Source organism: Lissotriton vulgaris, chromosome 2_2 (genome assembly GCF_964263255.1).
Source record: "Lissotriton vulgaris chromosome 2_2, aLisVul1.2, whole genome shotgun sequence".
In the NCBI taxonomy this organism is placed as follows: Eukaryota; Metazoa; Chordata; class Amphibia; order Caudata; family Salamandridae; genus Lissotriton; species Lissotriton vulgaris.
In genome coordinates this window covers 318,554,288-318,579,292 of record NC_141688.1, presented here as the reverse complement: position 1 = coordinate 318,579,292, position 25,005 = coordinate 318,554,288, and the positions used below count along the sequence as shown (strand labels likewise).

General features: G+C 47.0%; 1 protein-coding gene across 8 annotated transcripts in view; it reads left to right on the top strand.

The window, feature by feature from the left end:
- Positions 1-25,005, top strand: part of CKAP5 (cytoskeleton associated protein 5) — a 901,993-nt gene that overhangs the window by 437,626 nt on the left and 439,362 nt on the right. For 5 of the 8 annotated variants that reach the window (XM_086959680.1, XM_086959676.1, XM_086959677.1 and 2 more), the window contains exon 27: positions 11,892-11,992. In XM_086959680.1, coding sequence (XP_086815806.1) covers positions 11,892-11,992 — 101 coding nt within the window. The remainder of the gene's footprint in view (positions 1-11,891; positions 11,993-25,005) is intronic. The other 3 variants (XM_086959682.1, XM_086959681.1, XM_086959678.1) reach the window with 1 other exon arrangement.

The window sequence follows — 25,005 nt, the reverse complement described above, 5'->3', positions numbered from 1 at the left end:
TATCCACCAGAAAAAGCGTTACCGAAGGTAAGTAACTTGTTTTTCAGGGCCCTAGTTTCCTGGCACCAGTAGTCTGTTTCTTGCATGGCTCTGCGTTCCTGGCCCGGAAAGTCGTCCACAGAACTGACGTCAGCGCTTATGGGGTGGCACCTAAGTAGTCTCCGTGACGTCATCTCGGTGCATACAACGCCAGCGACGGATGCGGAGCCGCACGCCGCCACCTACTGACACGCAGAGTTACTGCTGGCAAAACTGTCCGGATCCAGTCTGACGCCTGGGGCTATTCTAAGGTAAGGAATCTATTGCTAACTAATGTCTCTTACAGATATATCGTTACACACGTTGTAACTTGTGCTTTAGGTGCCCCCTTAGGGGAGAAGGGCACATTCTTATTCCTGTTGGGCCTAATTCTCCAAACCAAGATGGAGATATTTGAGGAGAGCAGTTCATCTCGGCACATGGCCCCCCTAGGGTTATGCCAGGCCAGGCTCTTACACAATGAGGTCAGAAACCTGTCTGGTGGTGGCCGGCTGGCAGGGACCAGTCCGCCAATACAGTAGAAGATGCTCGTTTTTTCAGGGGGCTTTTCTAAGATCCCCTCTGATGGACTGACTTTTTCTGATAATTCCATCTGGTATCAGTGTTGGTTTATTATGCTGAAGTTTGATACCAAACTTCTCAGTTTTCAGTGAAGCCATCCTGGAGCTGTGGAGTTTGTGTTGATAACAAACTCCCAGCCCATGTACTCAAAAGAGCTTCACTGCACTTAGTGTCCAAGAATGGACTCACACTGTAGGGGCATAGTGCTCTTGCAGCTATGACCTCACCTGGGGTATAGCACACTCTACCTTAGGGCTATAAGGCCACCCAGAGGGGCGACTTACCTATGCCACAGGCAGTGTTGTAGGCATGGCTCCCAGGAAGGTGGCCCATGTCGACCTTTAGTTTAGCTACACCACAACACAGCCTGCAATTGCAGTGTGTATGTATTTGGTGTGGGATCCTTTACAGTGGCATAATACATTCTGAATCCTTTAGAGTCACTCTCTGGTCAGAAGGTTCTTGGTACCCCTGGTACCTATTACAAAAGACTAATGTATGGGCCAGAGGTGTTTAAATTTGGGAGCAATGGCACAGGTTTGGGAACATCCGCTTCCAGTCATGACACGACGCCGTGGGGGTAGGTTTTGACTGTGTTGACTGCGCACAACACAGGTTCCTATTCCATAAGGGGCCTGTTCCACGGAAGTGAACTGCTGGGGTACCCTAGGGATTTACTTAGGGTCGCAACACTTGGGGCAGGACCTCTGGCCTGCACATATACTGACCACAAGAAATAAGGTTATATATTGTTTCTCACTGTGTAGTACAGTTTCACTTAAGGTCCTGACGAATTGCTTACTATGCAAGAAACATGTTGACTTAATCTGAGGGTCGTAGTTATTCCACTGTATCATTGCACCAGTGCATATCTCCCCTCCCACTTTTTAACCAAGATAGCCAACTGCACCATTAAAAGTTCCTAGTGGATTGACTAATCTTTATTAATCTCACATTCACACCACGACTACACAATCACTTGCGATAACTTTTCCCCTCTTACCCGCATGCAACATATGGCAGGAACAAAAGATCTCCGGTAAAGAGCCCCTTCGCGGGTGCCTGTCAGACGTTGCAGCGCCAGTCTGACAAGGAGCAGAACCCATATGATGAAGCATGACACCTAGCTTGCTAGGTGTGTGAGGGTTTTAGTTCCGAAAAGGGAATCCCCCCCCCCCCTTTTCTCCCGTTGCTTCCACGCTAGCCTTACACCATTTCCCCTCTTCACATTTCCTTGGGGAACTTTGTACCCTTCTTGTGTTTGACAGGTTTGGGAACAAACACAGGCCCTGAGAAACTGATTGGAAGGGACCCAGGGCAAAATCAAAGTGCACCAGAAATCTGGCAAAAAGTGGGAGGCTTACTGCAAGAGAAACCCACTTTCTCACTCCCTCTAACTTACAGGACCAGGGTAATGTATGCTCAGGGACTTTCAAGTTAGTTACCTTCTATTTGGGTTTAAAGCAACTAATAAAAACGTTTTAAGGTCAGGGCATTAGGACGGAGGTCTGGTTATTAGGCCTCCGTTCACTCAGTAGAATAGAGCAACATCAGTCCGAAGTCTTGCGGTGTCCATGCAAAGATGCCGTTAATCACACCAGTGGTGGTAAATGCAAGCAGACAAATGACTAATCCTTGTATGCCTACAGTGGGCCCACCAGGCATTCACACTTTATAAAAATAACAACCGACAGAATCTATTATTTAAACCTATTTTCCCCTCGAGAGGGGAGTCAGTGCCAGGCAGTTTGCTAGCTCCAGCCTAGTGGCCTGACTCCTGATCGCCAGGCGTTTGCCCACTTTGGCCTACTGGGTAGGTGCATGGAAATCCTGAGCGGTAAGTCTTCCTACCACACAAGTGCTGTGCTCCTAAATAGAACAGACTTGTACATGGATGCACAATTAAAAATGTGTTGCATAACCTGATGGGTGATACATCCATGATCAAACAATTGAACCTAAACTCTAATATACTTGTGTCCAACCGAGGGAGTGAAGATAATTTCACCTCATGGTCTGCTTCTGTCCCCATGATGAGCTTGTCCTTGGTGATGAAAGGTCCTTTTGAACTGATACTTAGACTAGGGCTGCAGTTCCTGACCCTTACATGGTCTTTTGAATTGCCATCGCATCACTGCCGACATTATTTAGCCAAGAACCCTGTTTACACATGCACAAGGATAGTCCTGAGAACCAAGTGCATCAAACCGAAAGGTGTGGACGATGAGTGGACTCGGTTGCATTTAGAAGATCTCCATCTATTGTTTGTGTATTGCTTTTGGAGTACAAATCATTGAAAATGCTTAGGGTTGGCCTCCCATCTTCAGTAATGGCTCAGTGGGATTCCCCAGGTTCCAGTAATGGCTCAGTGGGGGTGGCGGGGGGAGGTCCTTTGTTCCAATTCCAAATGTTAAGAACCACAGCTCCTGCATGTAAATCCCTTTTTAGGTCAAGCTGGCATTGGCTGCGCACATGTGCAGTCGAGCTTGCGATATTTTATGATTTAAAGTAACTTACACTAACAGGCTTTAAGCCCCGCCCCTCTTTCCCATTGGCTGGCATCACCGTTTAGGGTAAACGGTGGCCAGCCATTGGAAAAGAGCATCCTCTGACGTACACTTTTCTCTTTGTAGTCCGTCCCATTCGGACTGACTTCCCTGACTTACTGCTGGCGTAAAAGGTTTGTTATCTTCTTTATGGGTCCAAACAGATGGCCCCATAAAGAAGATAATAAACCTTTAACATCAGCAGGAAGTACGACCAGGCCTGTCCAAGTGGGACGGCAGAAAAACAGAAAAGTGCCTGTCATGGCGAGTCACCGATGCCTGCTTTCTCCCCTTGAGTCTGCATCTCAGCCCGCATCTCCTCAGTGTCACTGCGTCATGAGGCCAAATTCTCGAGTATCCCCACCTTTACATTAGTGCGCACACAGTACATCAGTCTTCCCGAGGTGACAAGCACAGACATACCCACAGCTAGTGATTTTGGTCGATTTTATCCACAACACACAATGCCTACTGCACACGGCCTTCAGCCTGCCCCTGAGCCCAACTTGCCCTAGGGGCCAAACCCCTGTATGCCTGGCCCATGCTTTGCATGGCCTTTATTTCACATCTTCCCTGACTTTCGCTTTCTCCTTTGTGAACTTCACCAACTGCTTTTAAGTCGCAATTTTTTTCACAAAGTGATGCTGACATGATTGCAATTGCTTTTAGAGACACGGATAATAAACTGTCTTCTGTGTTTTTTCCTGGTCTGTTACACACATGTACAATGCTTGTGTGTCGCCTTACCACTGCCTTTGGATCAGACACTTGCTATAGTGTCTGCCCTTTCCCCTGGAATTGTTTTTGCAAAGCGTGAAAGTCGAAAATCCGAATAGAGTTGCGCATTGTAGGATTGAGAAATATGCAAATAAAGACACACACATACATAAAGCCAAGACGCAAACACATACACTAACAGACCGACCCGCCGAAGTGACAAGCGCAGACAAACACACACAGACTCCCCGATCTGACAAGAGTAGACAAACACACATACTCGCACAGACAGACTCCCTGAAGTGACAAGCGCAAACACACAGGCAGGCACAGACTCCCTGAAGTGAGAAGCGGGCAAACAGACACGCACAGACAGACGCACAAAAAATATGTATATATATATATAAATCTGTAAAACAGGACACACCGTAAAGATATTCTGACTCAATGTTTTTAAGCACACTTGTGAAGCAGCAAACAGCAAGGCAGTACCATATTACTTTTTTGTAACATTATTGGAAGGGGTTTGACACCAGCGGGCCCAATGACATGATAGTGAAACGTGAGAAGGCTTCTGATGATGAAATACATCTTTTACTCGCCGTCCATGTGGTAGAGTGAGCAAGATCTTGCACGGGCTTGGATTTACTTTGTTAGAAAGCTGTGATGATGATTTGAAATTCTCATTTCTTAATGAATAATAGTAATACACTTTCTATTATACAATTGCCAGTCATGTAAATCAAAGTCAATTCGCAAAATAAAGTACTGCTAAAACGCTGCCAAAAATGCAGTTGTGTGCCACACAATTTCACACAGAGAATCAAGAACGGTACTGCACCCAAATACTTACAAGATCTGGTATGTCCCTATCAACCCTCTTGTTTGTTCCGTTCTTCTACGGAAGAAAAATTTGAAATTCCTGGGATCAAATTGGCGAGAATTGGCGGTTGCTCCTTCTCCTACCTTGGTCCAATCTTGTGGATCTCTCTCCCTGATGTGATGCGTAAAGAGACTACTCCACCCTTCGTAAACATTTAAAAACTTGGTTATTCAATCAATGATACTAATCTAGGTTTTCAGAGTTTCTTTCTGGGTCTGCGCTGGGAAACCCTTTTTGGGTAGCTGTGCGCGTTAGAAAAATAAATTAACATAACAGACAGACTCCCTAAAGTGACAAGAGCAGACAAACGCACAGACTCCCCGAAGTGACAAGCGTAGTGTGAGGAAGTGAGTTTCTGTTGCAGTACCCCCCAACTTTTTGCCCGATACCTGATGCACATTTCCTTGGTGTACCCTGGGTCCCTACCAATCAGGTACCCAGGGCCTGTGTTCCTGCCCTAAAAAGTTTACTAAAGCCTAAACCCAATTGGCATCCTTGGCCACATGTCAGCCCCTAGTAAATGGTACCCTAGGTACCCAGGGCATTGTGACCAGAGAAGACCCTTGAGGGCTGCAGCACTTATTGTGCCACCCTTAGGGGCCCTGTACCTTGACTCCCACACACTGCCTGTGCAGGCTGAGTGTCGTGGCACAGAACTAAGCAAAGAGTCGACGTTGCACACATCTTTGTGTGCCCTGCCCACAAACCCACTGCCCTGGCATACATCAGCCACCCCTCTAGCTGGGTGCCCTATGCCAGAGGTGTGGGCACAGGTGCCTGAGCCCTGTGCCCCTACAGTACCCAGGGCTCAGGCACTGATGCCATCACAGGCAGTGATGCCATTAAAAGTAAATGGTGCTGGGAGGTTGTCATTATGAACTCCACAGCACCATAATGGCTACACTGAAAACTGAGAAGTTTGGTATCCAACTTCTCAGCACATTAAATCAATATCTGAGGCCAGTGTGGGATTTAATGTAAAATGCACTACAGAGGGCATCTTAGAGATGCCCCCTGAAACCTAATCTACAATCCACGTCTTGTCTGAGAGGCTGCCTAGGCTGCCAGACAGCAGACATGTTGCAGGACCCCTGGGTAGAGAGCTCCCCTCTCTCCTGGGCCTGAAACAATGCACATCCTGGGACGATGTGCGAAGCCTCCTCTCAGGATGGGCAGGGGAATCTTCAAAGGCATTCTGCCTTTGTGAGCTTCTGCAGACCACTTGCTGTACTCAGCAACTGGGCCCCGCCAGTTCTGACCCCCACTCTGGCTTGGAAGACTGGCGGGAAAACCTACGTCAGAAAGGGGGGGGGGGGGGGAGTGCCAGCCTGTGCCGACTCCACCCCTCAGGTGGGAGAGGCGAGATGATGCACGACCCTGGGCTCCGGCCGTCTTGAAGATGGGGAACCCTGCCCAATCACAGCTAGACTCCTGCCCCCCTCCCACAGGCGAGGAGCTGGTTAGGGGGTGTACCCACCCCAGGACAGGAACCCATTGGTCCCTGCCCTTGCCCTACCTGTAATGCCCCTAAATTTAGTATTTAGGGGCATCCTGAACCTTTTTCCACAGATCCAGATTACGAAACAAGATAGAAGATAAAGGAACACGAAGACCTGCCGTGCAGCTGCTAAAAAGAGGAAGACACCAACTGATTTGGCCGGAGCCCTACCGGCCTGTCGACCCTCGAAACTGCTCCTGTTAAACCCCGGCATCTCCAGTGGTCAACAACCTCAAAAACCATGGAGGACCTGACTGCCTTGTGACTCTGACTACCTGGCTCTCCCACGAGCAGTGGTACTGCTCAAGGCAAGTAACAAGCCCTGGCATCAGCCCGGAACCGCGAACCCTGCACACTCTGCACCCACCAAGCCTGGCCTGTGCCGGAGTGAATCAAGATCCTGAGGACGTTTCCCAGGTGATTCTGCCCAAGAACCCTCCTCGACGACCCCGACGATGCCTGCAGCCTCAGGACAAAGGAACCTTCCGACCGCGACCAGCAGGGGGTAAGATTTCCCGACCTCGACACCCCGGCGCCGCGCGGCACCCTGTGCCCAACTCCTGGGTGCCTACCTATCCTCCAAGATCCCAACTTACCCCTCGAAGTGTTGGTCACTCCAGAAGATCCTCAGTCCCCAAGCCTGCAGCCTCTGTTCCCTTTTCAAGATCCTCATTGAATAACATTTAGCGCCAGACGGCTCAAAAGCACTCTGCAACCCGCCGCCCGAGTGCCCTAGGAGTGCAACCTTTGTCCTATCCTACTTCCCCATTTGCCCTGAGCAAGTGACCAGGAGCCAAGCTGCCACAGCCGCGTGGCCCGCTAGCCAGCAGCCACCAACCGAAGGCCCCCTGCCTCTCTTTGGATAACATAGGGCCTAACTATCTGTTCACCCAGCCACCCCTGTGCTGCTGAGGGTGTACCATCTGTACCTACCTGACCCTGGGGACCCCTGAGAACCTTAACTTCACCAGTCAAGTACTCACATGAAAACCGATGACTCACTTTCCTGCCATAGGATAACAGTGACTGGTTTGACTCGAAATTTCTTTTAAGTATGACGTTTTGAAACTTTAAAATCATCTAAAATCAGCCGAATAACGAATTTCGCATTACTCACCTGGGATCAGGAGAGAAGCCAATACTGTACCTTGTAGCCCAGTACTGAACCGCAAAAGTAATCACAACCGTGTTTGCTAGTAATCTAAATTTCTGCCATAGGAAACCATTGACTGTTTTTCTGTGAAAATTCTTCTACGTGTGAAGTTTTAAAATGTTAAAATATTAGTCTAAAATCAGCCGAATATCGAAATCCGAAGTACTCACCTATAATCAGGAGAGAAGCCAGTGCTGTATCTTTTAGCCCAGTACTGAACCACAAAAATAATCACAATTGTGGTTACTAGTAATCTAAATTTTGTCCTTAGGAAACCATTGACTGTTTTTCTGTGAAATTTCTTCTACTTTTGAAAGTTACAAATATTCCTTAAAAATCGTACCAACTACTAAAACGTAATTACTTACCTGTCTTAGGTAGAGACCCCAGTGCTGAACCTAGGAGTCCAGTACTGGATTACAAAAGTAACGAGAACCTACTTTACCTGTGCTTTGAATTTCCTTCCATTGGATAACATTGCTGGTTTTGCACTAAAAAGTTTCTGAGTGTCAACTTTTAAAATGCCTTTATATTCTTTAGAAATCATTGCAATAACTGAAACGTTTTTACTAAACTATTTTCAGCTTGGACCCCAGGACTGAATCTAGGGCCCAGTTATAAAGTTACAAAAGTAATCTATAAAGTAATCAACTGCATTTATGTAGAAAACCCCATTGAGCTCAATGTTAAATTGTGTTTAGAATTGTGTTGCCTACTGCAACCATTGTACAAAGTTTATTGCCTCTTTGCAAAGTAACTTCATGAGAGTACTCATATCGAGAAAAGTATAATTTGATACCTGTTGGTTCTAAAAATAAAACTATATCTTTGGATATAAAAACAATTGGCCTAGAGTTCAGTTCTTGAGTGTGTGAAAGCTTTTGCTGACTGAGTGTGCACAACAAATGCTTTACACTGTCCTCTGGTACTGCCTTACTGCTCGACCAAGCTACCACTTTAGAGAGTATGGTCAGACCTGACTTTAACCTCTGTTATACCTCTGGGGATTGTGGACTCTATACACGTTGTACCGTATTTTGGTCCAGTATATATAGAGCCACTTTCTCACATAGGCAAACACACAGACATGCCCAGACCGTCTCCCCCAGGTGACAAATACATTCCTTTTGCTCTGAGATTTTGATTTCCATGGGGAAAATCAGACCGACCCTGAGGTAAGCAAACTTTTCTCCTCCCTGGAACTGATGGCACTAACTTAAAGGGTAGAAGGCGCTACACACATAGCAGGCCACAATTTGGATCTGGTCTTCTTCAATATAAACCAGCTCGGATGTAATGTGCCGGACCCACTCCCTTGGACAGATCACTTTGATTGAGATTAATGTACAGCAATTAGACCAAAAATTGGCTAACCGCCCTGCCATACCAATCCCTGAACAGGGTAGGAAATGGTACAAGCTCACAGTAGAATCCTTCAACAAGGTTTTTTCTCTAGGCCCAGTCACAAATACCGAAGAGGCTGGTGCTAAGTTGGAGGCTTTTAATTCTTCCTTGGAAACAAAATTGGATGCCATTATTCCAATACAGAAATGGAGTGGCATGACAAGGCGGGCCTCTGCCCCCTGGTACACGGTGGAATTAAAAAACGAAAGCGCTAGTTGCAGGGGTCTGGAAAGAAGGTGGCGCTCTAATAAAACTAATGAAAATAAAGCACTTTACAGACCGGCCCTAGCGAAATACCACTTGAACTTAAAAGGGGCCAGGCGGCAGTTTATAACTACCCAGATTGAAAATGCTAGTAACTCCTCCAAAGTATTGTTTGGGATAGTAGAGGAGTTTATATCCCCAAATGTGTGCAGTCAAGCCCCGGCGGTGTCACAGGAACTATGTGACTCTCTAGCACACTTCTTTTACAATAAAATTGAAAACATTTGAGAACTTTCCCCCACCAGCCCCATACGATGTAGCGGTACTTAGTACGTCAGAGAAGCACTATGGAAATGTAGCATGCTCATTGAGTAGTTTTGCAACAATTACGACTGAGGAGGTTATGAAAGGTTTGGCTACGGCCAAATCTGGGTCACCCTTAGATATCTGCCCACCAAGGATAATGACACTCCTAGCAACCAGTTGTGCTCAAGCGATTAGAGATCTTTAATCAGTCAATACACACTGGTATCATTCCAGCGATTTGGAAGGAGGCATTTGTGCCCCCTATTCTGAAAAAGCCCATGGCGGACCCCTCTATTCTTGGTAATTACCGGCCTATTTCTCTGCTACCACTGTTGAGCAAAGTCCTGAAAGATACCATTAACCGACAACTTAGTACTTACCTGGAAGACAATCACCTCCTGGATCCGTCACAATCGGGGTTCAGGACAGGGTTTAGTACCGAGACTGCTATCCTGGCAGTGACCGATTCGCTCAGACGAACTGTGGACGGGGGGGTGATCAGCAATTTGATCCTTCTCGATCTCTCCGTGGCCTTTGATACCATCTTGCACTCAGGCTGGCGGAGATATTTGTTGCCTCGGGCATTAAGGGAGTGGCACTCAAATGGCTAAATGACTTCCTGTCTGGGAGAACCCAGACGGTGATGTTGGGAACTTACACCTCAAAAAAAAAAAGCCATCTGGGAAGAGGCGTTCCGCATGGCTCTTGCTTAAGCCCTACCCTTTTCAATATGTATATGGCCCCACTGGCAAGGATGGTCAAGCAATTGGGTTTCGAGATAGTCTCTTATGGAGACAATACGCAGCTCATTTTTACCATCGGACCGAATCCAACACATGACAAAGCTCATTTCGCCGCAGGTATGCTTTCCTTCTCGGACTGGATGACCGCGAACTGTCTCCCGTTGAACCCAGAGAAAACAGAGTAGATGCTGTTGGTTGGGAAAAGCAACAGATTGTCTGGTCAGGGGATTGGTGGCCGGCTGAGTTGGGACCCACGCCATCGCCAAAAGGGTCAGTAAAAAACTTGAGGTTAAAGCTCGATCGAGCCCTGAATATGAAAGATCATGTCGCAGCCACGACAAGTTCATGCTACTACGCCCTCCAACGCGTGAGGAAACTCATACCTTAAATTCCCGTCCCACACCGGAGAGCACTAGTACAAGCAATGGTTACTCGTCGATTGGATTACGGGAATGCTTTATTGGCGGAAGTTGGAGAGACACTACTGGCCAAACTTCAGGTGGTGCAGAATACTGCAGCCAGAATGATCCTGAACCAACCGGCAGGTTCACCTTCAGCTCTTCTTTTGAAGGAGCTGCATTGGTTGGCAGTAAAGTAAAGTTCCTTTTTTAAGATCTGCTGTTTAACGCACAAGGCGGTCAATGAAAGAGGCCCCCTGTACTTACAGGAAAAATTACGTAAATACATCACGCGTAGGAATCTTAGAATCATGGCTCTTGACGTTCTACAGACTCCCCGCATCCGGTTAGTTCGGACGGGAGGCAGAGCTTTCTCGTTCCTGGCGCCTAGGTATTGGAACCAGCTCCTGCAAGACCTATGGAAAATCACAAGTTACAATGTCTTTAGGAAGCAGCTGAAAGCATATCTATTCTAGAACCATGGATAGTCTACACTCTATGCCTTCCCTCAAGGTTTATGTCTGCCTGGATAGCGCCGGGATGCCCCAGGGTGATGTGAGCACTTTATACATTTTGACCTATAACATATAACAAGAGCAGACAAACACGCAGGCACGCACAGACCACCTCACCGAAGGTGACAAGCACAGACAAACACACAGCTAGTGATTTTGGTCGATTTTATCCACAACACACCGACATTAACACAGACTCACTCGCACACAAACACTTGCATAGAGGGAGAGACACATTCACACACCAAGTCAAAGTCACGCGCACAATACTCCTAATCCGACACCCAGATCAGGGACCCACAAAAGGTCCCAGGACCAAACACTTCCACAATAAGCATTTGCAATGCAATAGGTCTCGCATTTATGAGAGTTTGAGCTATTGGAATTGTAAATAACAATGCCTTTTATTTATGTTTTGGTTTTTAAAACATAAATAAATGCCACTGTCCTTTACAATGCCAATAGCTCAAACTTGCGTTAATGCGAGACCTATTGCATTGCAAATGCTTGTTTAACAAACCCAGGGCACTTCATTTATACTATATGCTTGTCAATAACGTATGCATTACTGCCCACAAGTTCATCCGTCCCAAATTCATTAATATCTTGCATTGATGTGAATGTAAATCAGGAGGAGCAGGTGGACTAGTAGATTCTGAAAGCTTTTTGCAACAAAAAATGCACATCACCCCATTCATATGCAAAAAATAAATACTCCTCAACTAATTAATGCACCACGTGAATGCAGATAAGACTCCCACTGCAAGAGGAAAGTCTTACCTGTAACAATTTTACAGCTTCAAGGTGCAGAACTATTAGCGGTAGGTAGCTTTTTTTTCTTCTAAGCTTTGTATCTAAAAAAAACACATTTATGTAGAGTATACTTCTGCAACTCATGCTTTCTATGAACTAATTGTAAATCAGCTTCTTGTCCGCAAGCGCCTTCCGAAGACTATGGGAGCAGCTCTACAGAGGCCAAGCCAGATGCCAAGAAGACCAAAGCTGGGGCACCGGCTAAAAATAAGGTATGGCGCCTCTTAACCATGTACGGTTTAATCTTCTACTGTCTGCAGTGGTTAGAATTTGAAGATGTTACTCTTTTTTTTTTTGTCTTACCACCATAATGTGAAGCAAACTTTCAGATAATTGTGCAATGCAGGAGTACGTGTGCTTTGATTTGGTCAGTTAAGAGCGGAGCAGCATAATCCATTATTCTGATAGAGGCTTCTAGCCGTGGCTGGTAGCATGTTTAGAAAGTAACTCCTGTCAGCGGTGTGGTGCCACTATAGGCCCTACACATCCCTTCTAGAGCGGCAAGGTAGCAGTGTGGAGCTGCACAGGGCCACCTTCTTGTGCGCAAGGGTACCCTTGAAATGTTTCCCTGTCCAGTCTGACTTCTGGAAATTTTCAAAAGGTGAGATTTATTGCTATTTAGTTTATACCAAAAGGCGCATTCCGAGGTTAAGTAACTTGTTTAGGATTTTTTCTTATGGATTCCTCCCAATTCCACCCCCCTCCCCCTCCCCCCCATACACCTCCTCCCCCACACACCTCCTCCCCCACCCCTTGTCCTGGCTTCCACAACTGTATGCTAGTGCAGTGTTCAGGTTCCAAGAGCACTGCTAACTTGTAGATGGTACCTGAGTTGAAGACAAATGACAAAATAAAATTGTCTAAAGTCTTGTCTCCTTCTGATGCCGGTCTAAGAGGTCCAGTTGTTGTTGTAGGCCATGTGTATAGCTAGTTAACAAGCAGTTTTCCTTCGGCAGCAGATGCCTTATTGTTGAAGATCTTTATCATTTTGGTCCTTTCTGTGTGTAGATACATAATCTTAGAAATAGTCCTTGGCATTGTTCATTTTTTCTCAGTAACTTTTGTTACGGTAGCTGCTCATGCTTGTTGAGCCAGAGCTAAAACACCCCACTGCCAGGATTACCACTAAGGATGCGATACCATCCTACCTAGTGCCCTTTACACATCTTTTCTATGCCATTCTGCACGATTGGTATGCATGACCTGTAGCAATACGCAGTGTTGTAAAAATAGAATTCTTCACTTTTCAAAGGTTCTCTTGATGTGCGTTCCTAAAGCCTGCTGTTTTGAGTGAGGTCTGCTAAAACAATCCCCGAAACCTCTGCTTGTAGTGCTTGGACAGACGATCACTGCCAGGCCAACTGATTCCTTCCTGCAGAGCTCGACTGAGCTAAGAGCCGAAGGTCCACTGTTATTTTTGGAGGCGTTGCCTGGTACTGCATGGTTACTGGGTAGTGTCTAAGGTGGGCACTAGGGCCACAAGTAGTGTTTGGTAACGTGGTTACTATGTTGAGCAATTAGTCTCTCCATATGCAACACTTTGGTTAACAAAAACAAAATGTAAAACATTTGCAGTTCGAGTAAGTACAAGAAAGACCGAAGTTTGTTTTACCTGAGGGGAGGTATCTCAGCTATGTTTGTGATGTGTAATAAATATAGTATGAGGCCTGAAATCTGCACTGTAAAGTGACAATGCATGTAGAGTAAAGCAAAATAATTCAAATGTGTCTTGCTCACCCTCCGCTTTTTGTTTTTTAAATACCATTGTCTCTTTAGTTACTGAAGTTAGGGTAACGGATGTTTAAATCTTTCTCAGAAAGGCAGTGCCGATACGACGGTCTACCCAACTGGTGCAGGACTTCGCACTAGATTAGGGGAGGCATTATGTCAGATATACGCAGCTGAGATCGTTTGAGAGCAAGATATGGCAGTTTCCATTTTTGAAAATGCATTGGGGACAGTCTGTCTGAGGTTTGTCATTTTATTCAGACATGACAAATCCAATAAAAGTAACGAGATAAAAAAATGCTGCTACTCAACTGTGAATTGTACGGAAAATGGTGTCTTGCAGCTTTTTAAGTCAAATCCTACCATTCAGTAGGCAGCACAACTATCTGGTTGTAAAGACCTAGTGAGGACAGGCTGAAAGCTTCCCTAGGAATGCATTTCTCCCATTGCTTGCCATCTGCTTTGCCTTATGTCTCTCACATTTGCTTTTTTTCGGTTTGCTACCCTTACTTGTTTTAGGCTGACCAGCTTGTTAGTCCAACCTGCATAACAGAATAGCCTGTTTTCCATCTCCCTGATTTGCTTTCAATTTTTCTATAACTGCTCGTTTTTTGTGAAATCTTTCTTTATTGTGAAGCACATAAGGAGTGCATACGTTATAGCTTCCTGCATGCTTCCAGCACCTCCCTTAAACCGCCCAACTCCACTGGAATGCCACAATCTTTTTTTTTCTTTTTTTTTTACGACAAAGCTTTGTAGACCATTTAGCCCATGCTGTTGACTTTATATCATAGAATAAACACAAAACAGGAGTAAACCTGTTAACCCAGTTGACACCGTGTAATAATTGTAACAATAATACAGTGTCCACAGGAATATCACATAAAAAGACAATTAAAGGTGTGGATAAATCACATAGCACAGGGAAAAGAGAACAAGGGAGACCAAAGGATAATTCAAGGTTGTTATTCACATATAGAAGCACATAGGCACAACTAAATTGCAGTAACCATAACAACCAAAAGTGTACTGGCAAAGTGTGAGTAAACGGCGCAGTGACACAAGTGATTATAAAACAACGTGAGGCGGCGCAGGGTGAAAAGTAATCAGTGACGGTCAAGGTACGATATTTACAATTATATACAAAATGTAATTATTTGCAAATTGACCAATAGAATACCGCAAATGGCGTTGCAGGGTCGACTGCGTTTCAACCTCTATGACCTGAGGTCATCATCAGGACGATGGTTACACGAATGTGATCAGTGCTCTATAGGTTGGGGAGAGAGGGAAGGGGGAATTGAATAGAATTAAAAACCCATAAACCAAGGAGTAGAATTTACAGGAACAGGAAGGTGGAGAAAGGAGAGAGGGTACTACCTGTCAAGTAGGTAGGTAGATTCCACATCTGGAATCCAATGGCCACGTCTTGGGAGGTAATCAAATTCCAAGTGTTAATAGGGTTAATCTTTATATCATGGCAGAAAAAATCCATCACACATTTGCTACTTGACCAGGGGCCTGAATAGTCCGTAAAATATATTAATTGTCCAAACATTTTATAGTTTTACATCGGTCGGCTTAATGCTGGTAAGGAAGTTTGTTCATGTAACGTAAAAAGCACTCAAACACACATTTATTTCTTTGGGAAATATACTGATACTTTGCAGTGATCAACTGTTCATTTTAGTTTATGGTTTGGATTCCTTTCTGTTGGATCCTTTCCATTCATCCCTGGTTTACCATAAGTTGGGTAATTCAGGTACTTTCATTTGTTTAGCAATTGAATATGCTGAGTGTTGCCATTCTGCACCCACTATTGTATGTGGTTTTTTTTATTAAAAAAAACCCTTAGTTTGCTTTGACCCCTTCAATAAGGGAGGCCGTGTACTGTTTTTCGAATGCTCTGTGATTGTGTAGACCTGCACACCTATTTTAATTCATGTAAACAACCGTGTCCTGAACACTTTATAATAAATTCTTAAACAAATTGGTGTGCTATCTCACGAAGGGGCACAGCCCGAACCCCTGTTAATCACACTGTCGAGGCCAGGGAACACCCAGGACTGTGAGATGCTCTGCCTAGTCCCTAAGGTTTCACAATGTAATCAAAACAAAGTGAATCTAAACCGACTGTATTTTGTAATCAGAAAAATAAGTAATCCAATGCCAAACGTTCATAAATCAAAGACAATTGTATTGAAACACTTCCTGTGCCAAATACAATTAGAACAAAATATTTAAATGCAATTAACATCCAGTTACAAGAACACTGTGATGAAAAACAATATTTTCAGATTGTGATTTGTAAATAAAACATTTGATATAACAAAGTCCAATGCATGTGAAGGATACTACAGACTGCCTGCTCAAACTTGACACTGTAAGCCATATTATTAATGATCAAACACTCTTCTGCCCAATAGACGTCGTGGCGTTATACACATCCATTGCCCATAATGAGGCGGTGGAATGGAGACTACTAAACTGCAATGGACAGGACTTTGGTGTATTTTTATTGGACCTACTTCATTTTTACTTATCAGTTATTTCATCTGGCAGGATCAATTTTTTACAACAAACTGGATCATCAATGGGTTTTCCAGGAGCTCCATCGTATGCGAATACGTTTATAGCATACTTTGAAGATTATCTGGCTCACATTGTCTTCATCTGATTTCTTTTTATCCATAGTTTTACTTCTTCAACCATTTTGAATCTATTTGTCTGCAATAGTCATCCAATACTGCCATCCACACTCCGGGAATTAATGCCATTTTACAGGTTTCTAATGAGAATGCTTTGCCCATCCGGACCTCTTGCAAAAAATGACAGATGTTAGGGTTCTTCAAAAACAGCGTTTATTCAAAACCAATGCATTTCGAGCATCAGGTGCTCTTCGTCAGGGTACGCTGGAAATAATACAAAAAATTACATATTTATTGACTGCATTAAAGTGAGCAATATGTAAAATGATCAACCTATTATTTATACTTAGAACTCAATACCTACTCTAAGACTAAACTAACTATCATTGCGGTCCGTTAATATCATACAGTGAGTAGTCTCTGAAGACATTTAAAACTAATCTTATATTATGCCGGGTAATTCCACTCAAACATCCCATTTAGCTAAATATGATCTCCCCCTTACCAAGAGTCTTTATTAAACTGCTACTCTCGAAGTGACCGCCCTCTGTATTCTAACATGCCATTCCGTGTTAACGCCCCACCTTCCTTATTCCATTCATTCCATAATTATTTTACCATTTACATCATCGATCATGTTCTCCCCTTCCATACTCTCTCATGTACATTCATTACACGCGCTCTCCCTCTTATTCAAAAAGGTCCTCCCTCTCTTATTCTCGCAACACTCATTACTCAAATGTCTTGAATGACTTGAATAAGAGGGAGAGCGCATGTAATGAATGTACATGAGAGCTGAGGAAAGAATCACCGGTGGGTCATTTATCTTCAAAACTACCGTCGACGGCGGGCTCGCCGTTGAAAAGACCAGGTACGTCGACTACGTCGAAGAATCCAGCTACGTCGTCGAAATCCCCCCTGCCGTCGTCAACCCGGCGACGATCGGCGTCGAGGGAGGTCACTCCTCCGCCGTCGTCAACCAGGCGACGTTCGGCGTAGAGAAATGTGACTCCGCCACCGTCAACCAGGTGACGGTCGGCGTAGAGATCCAAGGCCCCTCCGCCGTCATCCAGGCGACGACCGGCATCGAGAAGTGTGACCCTTTCGGCGTAGAGTACCAAGACCCTTCCGCCGTCGACAACTGAATATCGATCGGCGTCGAGGAGACAGTCTCCGTCACTGTCACCTAGATTTTACAAGTCGTTGGATCATTGGCCGAGAGTCAGGGGCTGCCAGACGTCTGCAAGAGTATTTCTGATAGATACATCTGCCGTGTGGATTCCTCACCTTGTGAATATCCCCCTTGCGTCAGCAACATTCGGAAATTCTTTTTGTAGCTTCGCGCCGACGCGGACGTCACAGAGACACTGCTCCGCTCGCGACTCCGCTGACGTCACCGACTCCTACAATAGGCCCACGCCAGCGTGATGACATCAGTTTCCTTTTTTCTGCGTCGTCGACGCTAACGGTTTTCAGGGATCGTACTGTAGCTTTACAGTAACTTTGTTACTATTTTCCTGTTATTCTGTTTAACTTTATATTCTTCGAGATGTCGATGTCGTCGAAGAAGACTGGTTTTAAGGCTTGCGGCGAGTGTGGCAAGACTATGTCTATCACCGATCCTCATGATTGCTGTGTTTGGTGTTTAAGTTCCGACCACGACGTCGAAGACTGTCCTTGCTGCAAGAAGATGACTTCGAAGACGCTAAGAGAAAGAGAGGCGAAGCTCCTTGTGGCTAAGCTTAAAAGTAAGAAAGATAAGAAGTCTTCGAAGTCTCGGACTCGACGGTAGAGGTCGAGGTCTCGATCGAGGTCACGCTCGGAGTCTTCTTCGGCTCACGCTTCGAAGTCTTCGAGGAAGAAGCACAAGAAGAGGAGTCATGAGTCACGTCATCACTCCGGAAAGGACTCTAGTTCAAGACCGAAGTCCCAGGTCAAGCTTCTGAGTAAGGAAGTGGTGGTTTCGGAGTCGGAACATAACTCTGTTGGTGAAGCTTCACATCCAGGTTCACCCGAATCTCAGAAGCAAGTCCATTCTCCAGTTCTATCCAATCCTTCTGGTCAGGAGGATGAAGGTGAGGAGCAGGGGGCTGGTGAAGTCGAGGTTCCGGTACCTGCGGGTTAGTCGACCCCGGTTCCTGGACTCGATGAAGAGGTCGACGTCGTTTCGACTCCGCCTCCTCAGGAACGACCCAGAGATCCGTATCCAGAGTTTCCAGCACCAGGTCAGGATCCATCTCAGTTCTTGAACGCCATGTTTGGTGTCTATTCTAGGGCAATGTTCCCGTCTGGTGCACCTGTTGGTCCCACGGGTCCTATGGCATTCAACTTGGGTGTTCCCCAGGCTTACGCCACTGCGCCCTTCATGCCTTTTATGCCGGCTGTTCCACCGCATTGGCATTTTCCGACACCTCCGGTGTCGACGACGCCGAACCGCTCGACGCCGGTCACATCGACGCCGATGCCTTCGAATCCGAGGCAGGATTCTGTCCGACCTCGTTCTGAGAAGCCTCGTCCGACTTCGGGTTCGACGCCGGCTCCGACCCCGTCGGAGTCGATTCCGAACCCGCTGACTTCAGTTGTGAAGGAAAGATCTCGGAGAAACGCTCAGACTTCTAGAAGAGGAAAGGTATCGATATTCGGATACTGAAGAAGGGGAATTACAGGATTCTGAGGATCCTTTTGAAGATTTGTGTGAGGCCAGTGGGCTTGAACTGTCGCCTGAGTGGGAGTTGGCGTCCGTGTCTAATGTACCTTCAAAGGATGTGGTGCCTTATCACACCGTTATAAAAAAGCAGCGAGTCTGTTGAATATTACTCTGCCTACTGCTGACAATAAACCAAATATCTTAACTGAGGTTCTTCATTCTCCATCGTCAGTAATTGAGCCTGTGTTACCCTTCAACGAGGCCTTATCTGAGCCCATCTATGAGGTTTGGAAGAAGCCTTTATCTGCTCCTGCAGTTTCAAGAACGGTTGCGAGGAGATACAGAGTGGCACCTGAGGATCCTGCGTTTTTATCAATTCATCCCTTGCCTGAGAGTTTGGTGGTGCAGGCTGCTTGCTCAAAGAAATCTGCTGGTGCTTTCCCACAAGTTCCTGGGGATAAAGAATCCAGAAAGCAAGATCAGAGTGCCAGGAAGGTCTTCTCTTCAGCCAGTATGGCGTTAAAGTCTACCAACGCAACGTGCCTGATGGGGAGATATATCCATGCCTTGATGGATTCTGTCAAGCAGCTAATTCCGAAAATTCCAGAGGATGACAGGAAGGATTTTCAGGAAGTGATTTCAGACACTCAAGCAGCTGCGAGACAGGTGATTCAGAGTGGCCTGGACACTGCTGATTCGGTGGCAAGGGTCATGGGCTCCTCCGTGGCCACCAGGAGGGCTGCCTGGCTTAAGTCATCGGAGTTCTCTGCGGACGTCCAGTCTGCTTTGTTGGACTTGCCTTTTGATGGCTCAAGATTGTTCGGCAAAAAGGCTGATGCTGCCTTGGAACGTTTTAAGGACAGTAGGGCCACTGCAAAATCTTTGGGTCTTCAGTCCAGAGGTACTACTGGAAGACGTTTCAGGGGGTTTGGTAGATCCTTTCGTTCTTACAGACCATCCTAGCAGCAGCCTCAACAGCAGCAGAACACTCTGTACAAGTCGTACAGGGGCAGGCAAAGATCCTGCCCTAGGGGTCGTCAATCCTCCTCCTCCTCCTCTCCTCTCCTTCCCAACCCCCAGCCAATGCAGCAAAGCAGCCCTAGATCCGCCATTCCGGATCATGTGGGTCCAGTGGGGGGTCGGCTTACCCGTTTTCTACAAGATTGGGAATTAATAACATCGGATCTTTGGGTTCTCAATCTTGTGGAGAATGGGTATGCACTTCCTTTCCAGGAATTCCCTCCCAATTACCCTCCTTGCCAGGGTTATTGTTCGGAGGACCACCTGCTTCGCCTGCAGGAAGAAGTCCTGGCTCTGTTCCGAAAAGGAGCTATAGAGGTGGTTCCAGAGCAGGAAAGGGGTCAGGGATGCTACTCCAGGTATTTCCTAATCCCCAAAAAAGATGGCAGGCTTCGGCCAATCCTGGATCTCAGGATCTTGAACCTTTACCTGAAACAGGAAAAGTTCAAGATGCTCACTCTTGCGCAGGTTCTTCAAGCGCTGCTGGAAGAAGACTGGATGGTGTCGATCGACTTGCAGGATGCGTATTTTCATATTCCCATCCTGAAGTCGCACAGAAAGTATCTCCGTTTTACGGTTGGGTCACAACACTACCAGTTTGTGGTCCTTCCGTTTGGACTTACTACTGCGCCTCGAGTCTTCACCAAGGTGATGGCGGTGGTGGCAGCTCATCTCAGGAGAACGGGGATACATGTGTTTCCGTATCTAGACGACTGGCTGATCAAAGCGGAGTCGCCGGAGAAGGTGCTCCATCTGCAAGAGACAACTCAGTTGTTGCACAGGTTGGGTTTTTCGATCAATGTGCCCAAGTCTCACCTGGTGCCCTCACAGCGCAACCTGTTCATAGGTGCGGTACTGGACACTACTGTATGTCGCGCATTCCCTCCCCCTCAAAGTATTCGCGACATACAGGAGATGATTCCTTTGTTTCACAATGGAGCGGTTGTTCCAGTCCTGAAGGTCCTTCGCCTGCTCGGTCATGCATCCTGTTGGTCAACCATGCACGCTGGCACATGAGGGCGCTCCAGTGGTGCCTCCGCAGGCAGTGGTATCAGCACAATGGAGATCTTGGGGAGTCAGTGAAGATCTCCAGAGAAACTGCAGCGGATCTGTCTTGGTGGGGCGTGGAAGGCAATCTGTCACAGGGCAAGCCTTTTCAACTACCTCCATCGGTGGCCACAGTGATTACGGATGCATCCACCCTCGGGTGGGGTGCTCATCTGGGGGACCTGGAGGTCAAAGGTCTTTGGTCTCCAGAGGAAAGGTTGCTTCACATCAACCTTTTGGAATTGCAGGCAATACGTCTGGCGCTCAAGGCCTTCCTCCCTTCCCTTCGCGGGCGGTCAGTTCAAGTCCTGACGGACAACACGACCGCGATGTGGTACATCAACAAACAGGGAGGGGTAGGGTCGCAGTGTCTCTGCAGAGAGGCTCTGCGTCTCTGGTCCTGGGTTCAGGACCATCAGATTTGTCTGATGGCAAATCATCTGGCAGGAGTTCAGAACGTTCGTGCAGACAGTCTCAGTCGGCAGTTTTCTGCCGATCACGAGTGGACGCTCCATCCAGAGGTAGTTCTCGACATCTTTCGGATGTGGGGGACTCCTCGGGTGGATCTATTCGCCACTCACGAGAATGCTCACTGCCTGTCTATCTGCAGCCTCCAGTTTCCGATGCAGGGAGCCTTGGGGGATGCGTTTCAGTTGAGTTGGAGTTCGCAACTCCTTTACGCGTTTCCCCCCATACCCTTGATTCCTCGGGTTCTGAGGAAAATTCGCCAAGACCGGGCCCGAGTCATATTGATTGCCCCGGATTGGCCAAGAAGGGTGTGGTACTCAGACCTTCTCCACCTCTCCTCTCACCCGCCGCTCCGTCTCCCTCACAGGGCAGATCTCCTCTCTCAGATGGAGGGGCAGGTTCTACACCCCCACCTCCAGACCTTACACCTTCATGCCTGGAGATTGAACGGGGCAACCTGATTTCTTTTTCTCTCCCTCACGATGTGGTGGATGTCATTTTGTCAGCCAGGCGTGACTCCACTAAGTCCATCTATTCTTATAGGTGGTCTAAGTTTGTTGTTTGGTGCAGGGAGAAGTCCATAGACCCTTTGAGGGCTCATTTATCTGATGTTCTCCTGTTTGCCCTTTCTCTGGCACAGCAGGGGCTTGCTGTTGCCACGGTGAAGGGATACCTGTCGGCGCTGTCGTCGTTTATTTGTTTGCCTGACCAGCCTTCACTGTTTAAATCTCCTATAGTTTTGAGGTTTTTGAAGGGCCTCACTAATAGGTTCCCTCCTATCCCTTTTATTGTGCCTCAGTGGGATTTGAATCTAGTTCTGACATTTTTAATGGGTGCTCCTTTTGAGCCTCTTCACAAATGTCCTATGAGGCTCCTGACTTTCAAAACAGTTTTCCTCGTTGCAATAACCTCGGCAAGGAGGGTAAGTGAGCTTCAAGCTCTTAGTTCCAAGCCCCCATTCCTGTCCATTCATGCTGATCGAATGGTTCTTAGGACCAGGGCTGCTTTTCTGCCAAAGGTGGTGACTCCTTTCCACCTTGGTCAATCTATTACCCTCCCTACCTTTTATCCTCCCCCACACCCTTCCAAGGAGGAGGAGAGATTACACCGTCTTGACCCCAAGAGGGCGGTGTCTTTTTATTTGGACAGAACTAAAGACTGTTGCATGGATGACCAGCTCTTCATTGGCTTTGCTGGCTGCAAGAAAGGAAGAGCGGTCCATAAGAGGACTTTGTTGAGATGGATCGTCCTCTGCATTAAGATCTGCTACTCTTTGGCCGGTAAGGAACCACCAGAGGGCATAAGGGCTCATTCAACTAGAGCTAAGTCTTCGACCTCTGCATTGGCTAGAGGTGTGCCTGTAGAGGATATTTGTAGAGCGGCAACTTGGTCTTCCCTCCACACTTTCGCGAAGCATTACTGCTTGGATTCCGAAGTGAGGAGGGACGGTCATTTTGCACGCTCTGTCCTCCAAGATTTTCTGGTTTAGAAGAGTAGACACCCTCCTCCGGGAGTGGGGACTGCTGTGGGACTCTATACACAAGGTGAGGAATCCACACGGCAGATGTATCTATCAGAAGAACAAGTTACTTACCTTCGGTAACGCTTTTTCTGGTAGATACAATATCTGCCTGTGGATTCCTCACTGACCCACCCGCCTCCCCGTTGTCCGCTCTTCTTTGCCAGAGTATCTTTATTGGATTGTTAAATGTTTTATTGCATTTACTTCACACTGTGTGTTACCTTGATTTCTATACTGTGTATAGTGTGTATATATCTGTCATCGGTCCGTCCGTGTGCCTCAAAGGCACGGAAAAAAGGGCGGAACTGATGTCATCACGCCGGCGTGGGCCTATTGTAGGCGTCGGTGACGTCAGCGGAGTCGCGAGCGGAGCCGTGTCTCTGTGACGTCCGCGTCGGCGCGAAGCTACAAAAAATTTCCGAATGTTGCTGACGCAAGGGGGATATTCACAAGGTGAGGAATCCACAGGCAGATATTGTATCTACCAGAAAAAGCGTTACCGAAGGTAAGTAACTTGTTCGTTAGTCCTCACCACAGATCTCCTCTCCAGAGGCTGGTGGAGGAAATGGACAGACGCAGTCCTCCCAGGCGCCAAGCAAGCAAATCGCCTGTGAGAAGGACAACCAGATCTCGTTCTCCCAGAAGAGAGGATCCGGTCAGATCTCGTTCACCCAAAAGAAAAGATCCGGTCAGCTCTCGTTCCCCTAGAAGGGAAGAACACCCAAGAAGATCACGGGAGGAGGCACGGTGCGCACGTAGACGTCTAAGAACTCCATCTACTTCGTCTACCAAGTCTTCCAAGAGGGATTACTCTCCCACGCTAATGGATAGTCCTGTTTCTAGATCCTCTCCAGTGGATGCCATTGTCACTTATCTAGATGTCCTACAAAGAGGACCTCAGAAGCTGGGCATTGAAATGTCTGTCCCTCAGGTGGCTACGACAGTAATTTTTGAAACTTTGCATGCATACTTTCACATTCCGATTGCACTGCGGCATCGCAAGTACTTGAGGTTTGTCGTAGGAAACAAACACTACCAGTACAAAGTATTACCCTTCGGACTCAAGTCCACGAGTCTTCACCAAATGCATGGCAGTGGTGGCGGCTTTTCTTCGCAAAAAGGGACTCTTCATCTATCCGTACCTGGACGACTGGCTACTAAAGGGGCCATCTCCGGTACGGATAGCACACGATCTGCAACTTTGCCTGCACCAGTTGCACAGGCTCGGTCTCCATGTAAATCTGGAGAAATCAGTCCAGCAGCCAACACAGTCCATCCACTACCTAGGCTCCTTTCTGGACACAAAATTGGGAAAAGCGTTTACTTCGGAGGAGAGACTTTTTTCCATGAGACAGAAATGTGGGATTCTACTAGTCTCTGTTTCCAACAGCCCGACAGGTAGCATCCCTACTGGGTTCCATGGCGTCCTGCATTTTTCTCATCCCAAACGCCAGGCTGAGAATGCGGCCTCTGCAACAGGCTCTCGAAGACCAGTGGGACCAGGCGACAGGACATTGGGAAGATCGTATCACTCTTTCCCAAGCAACGAAGGATGCCATCAAATGGTGGACTCTGACGAGGAATGTGCTGGTGGGAGTGCATTTTCACCAACCTCTACCGTCCCAGTCTATAGTGACTGACTCTCTGCAAGGCTGGGGAGCACACATGGGTCCACTTCAGATTCAGGGTCAGTGGTCTGCGCAGGAGCAGATGTACCACATCAACATGCTGGAGCTCAGAGCGGTGTTTTTAGCTCTCAAAGCTTTCCTTCCAGCAATCGAGTCCAACTCAGTCCTAGTTCAGACGGACAATATAACCACCATGTTCTATCTGAACAAGCAAGGAGGCACGCGGTCACGCCCACTCTCCCGGGAGGCTCAAACCATCTGGCACAGGCTTCTCTCTCGAGGCCTCTCAGTAGTGGCGGTGCACCTTCCAGGCGAATTGAACGTCAAAGCAGACGCACTCAGCAGGCACTAAGAAGATCAGCCAGACTGGGTGCTAAACGACGAAGTGGTAGAACAGCTTTTTCGTCGTTGGGGGCGTCCAGCCGTAGGCTTGTTTGCAGACAACAAAAACGCAAAATGCCACGCCTTCGCGTCCAGGTTCCACCGGCCAGGGACGCAGGGGAATGCTCTCCTGATG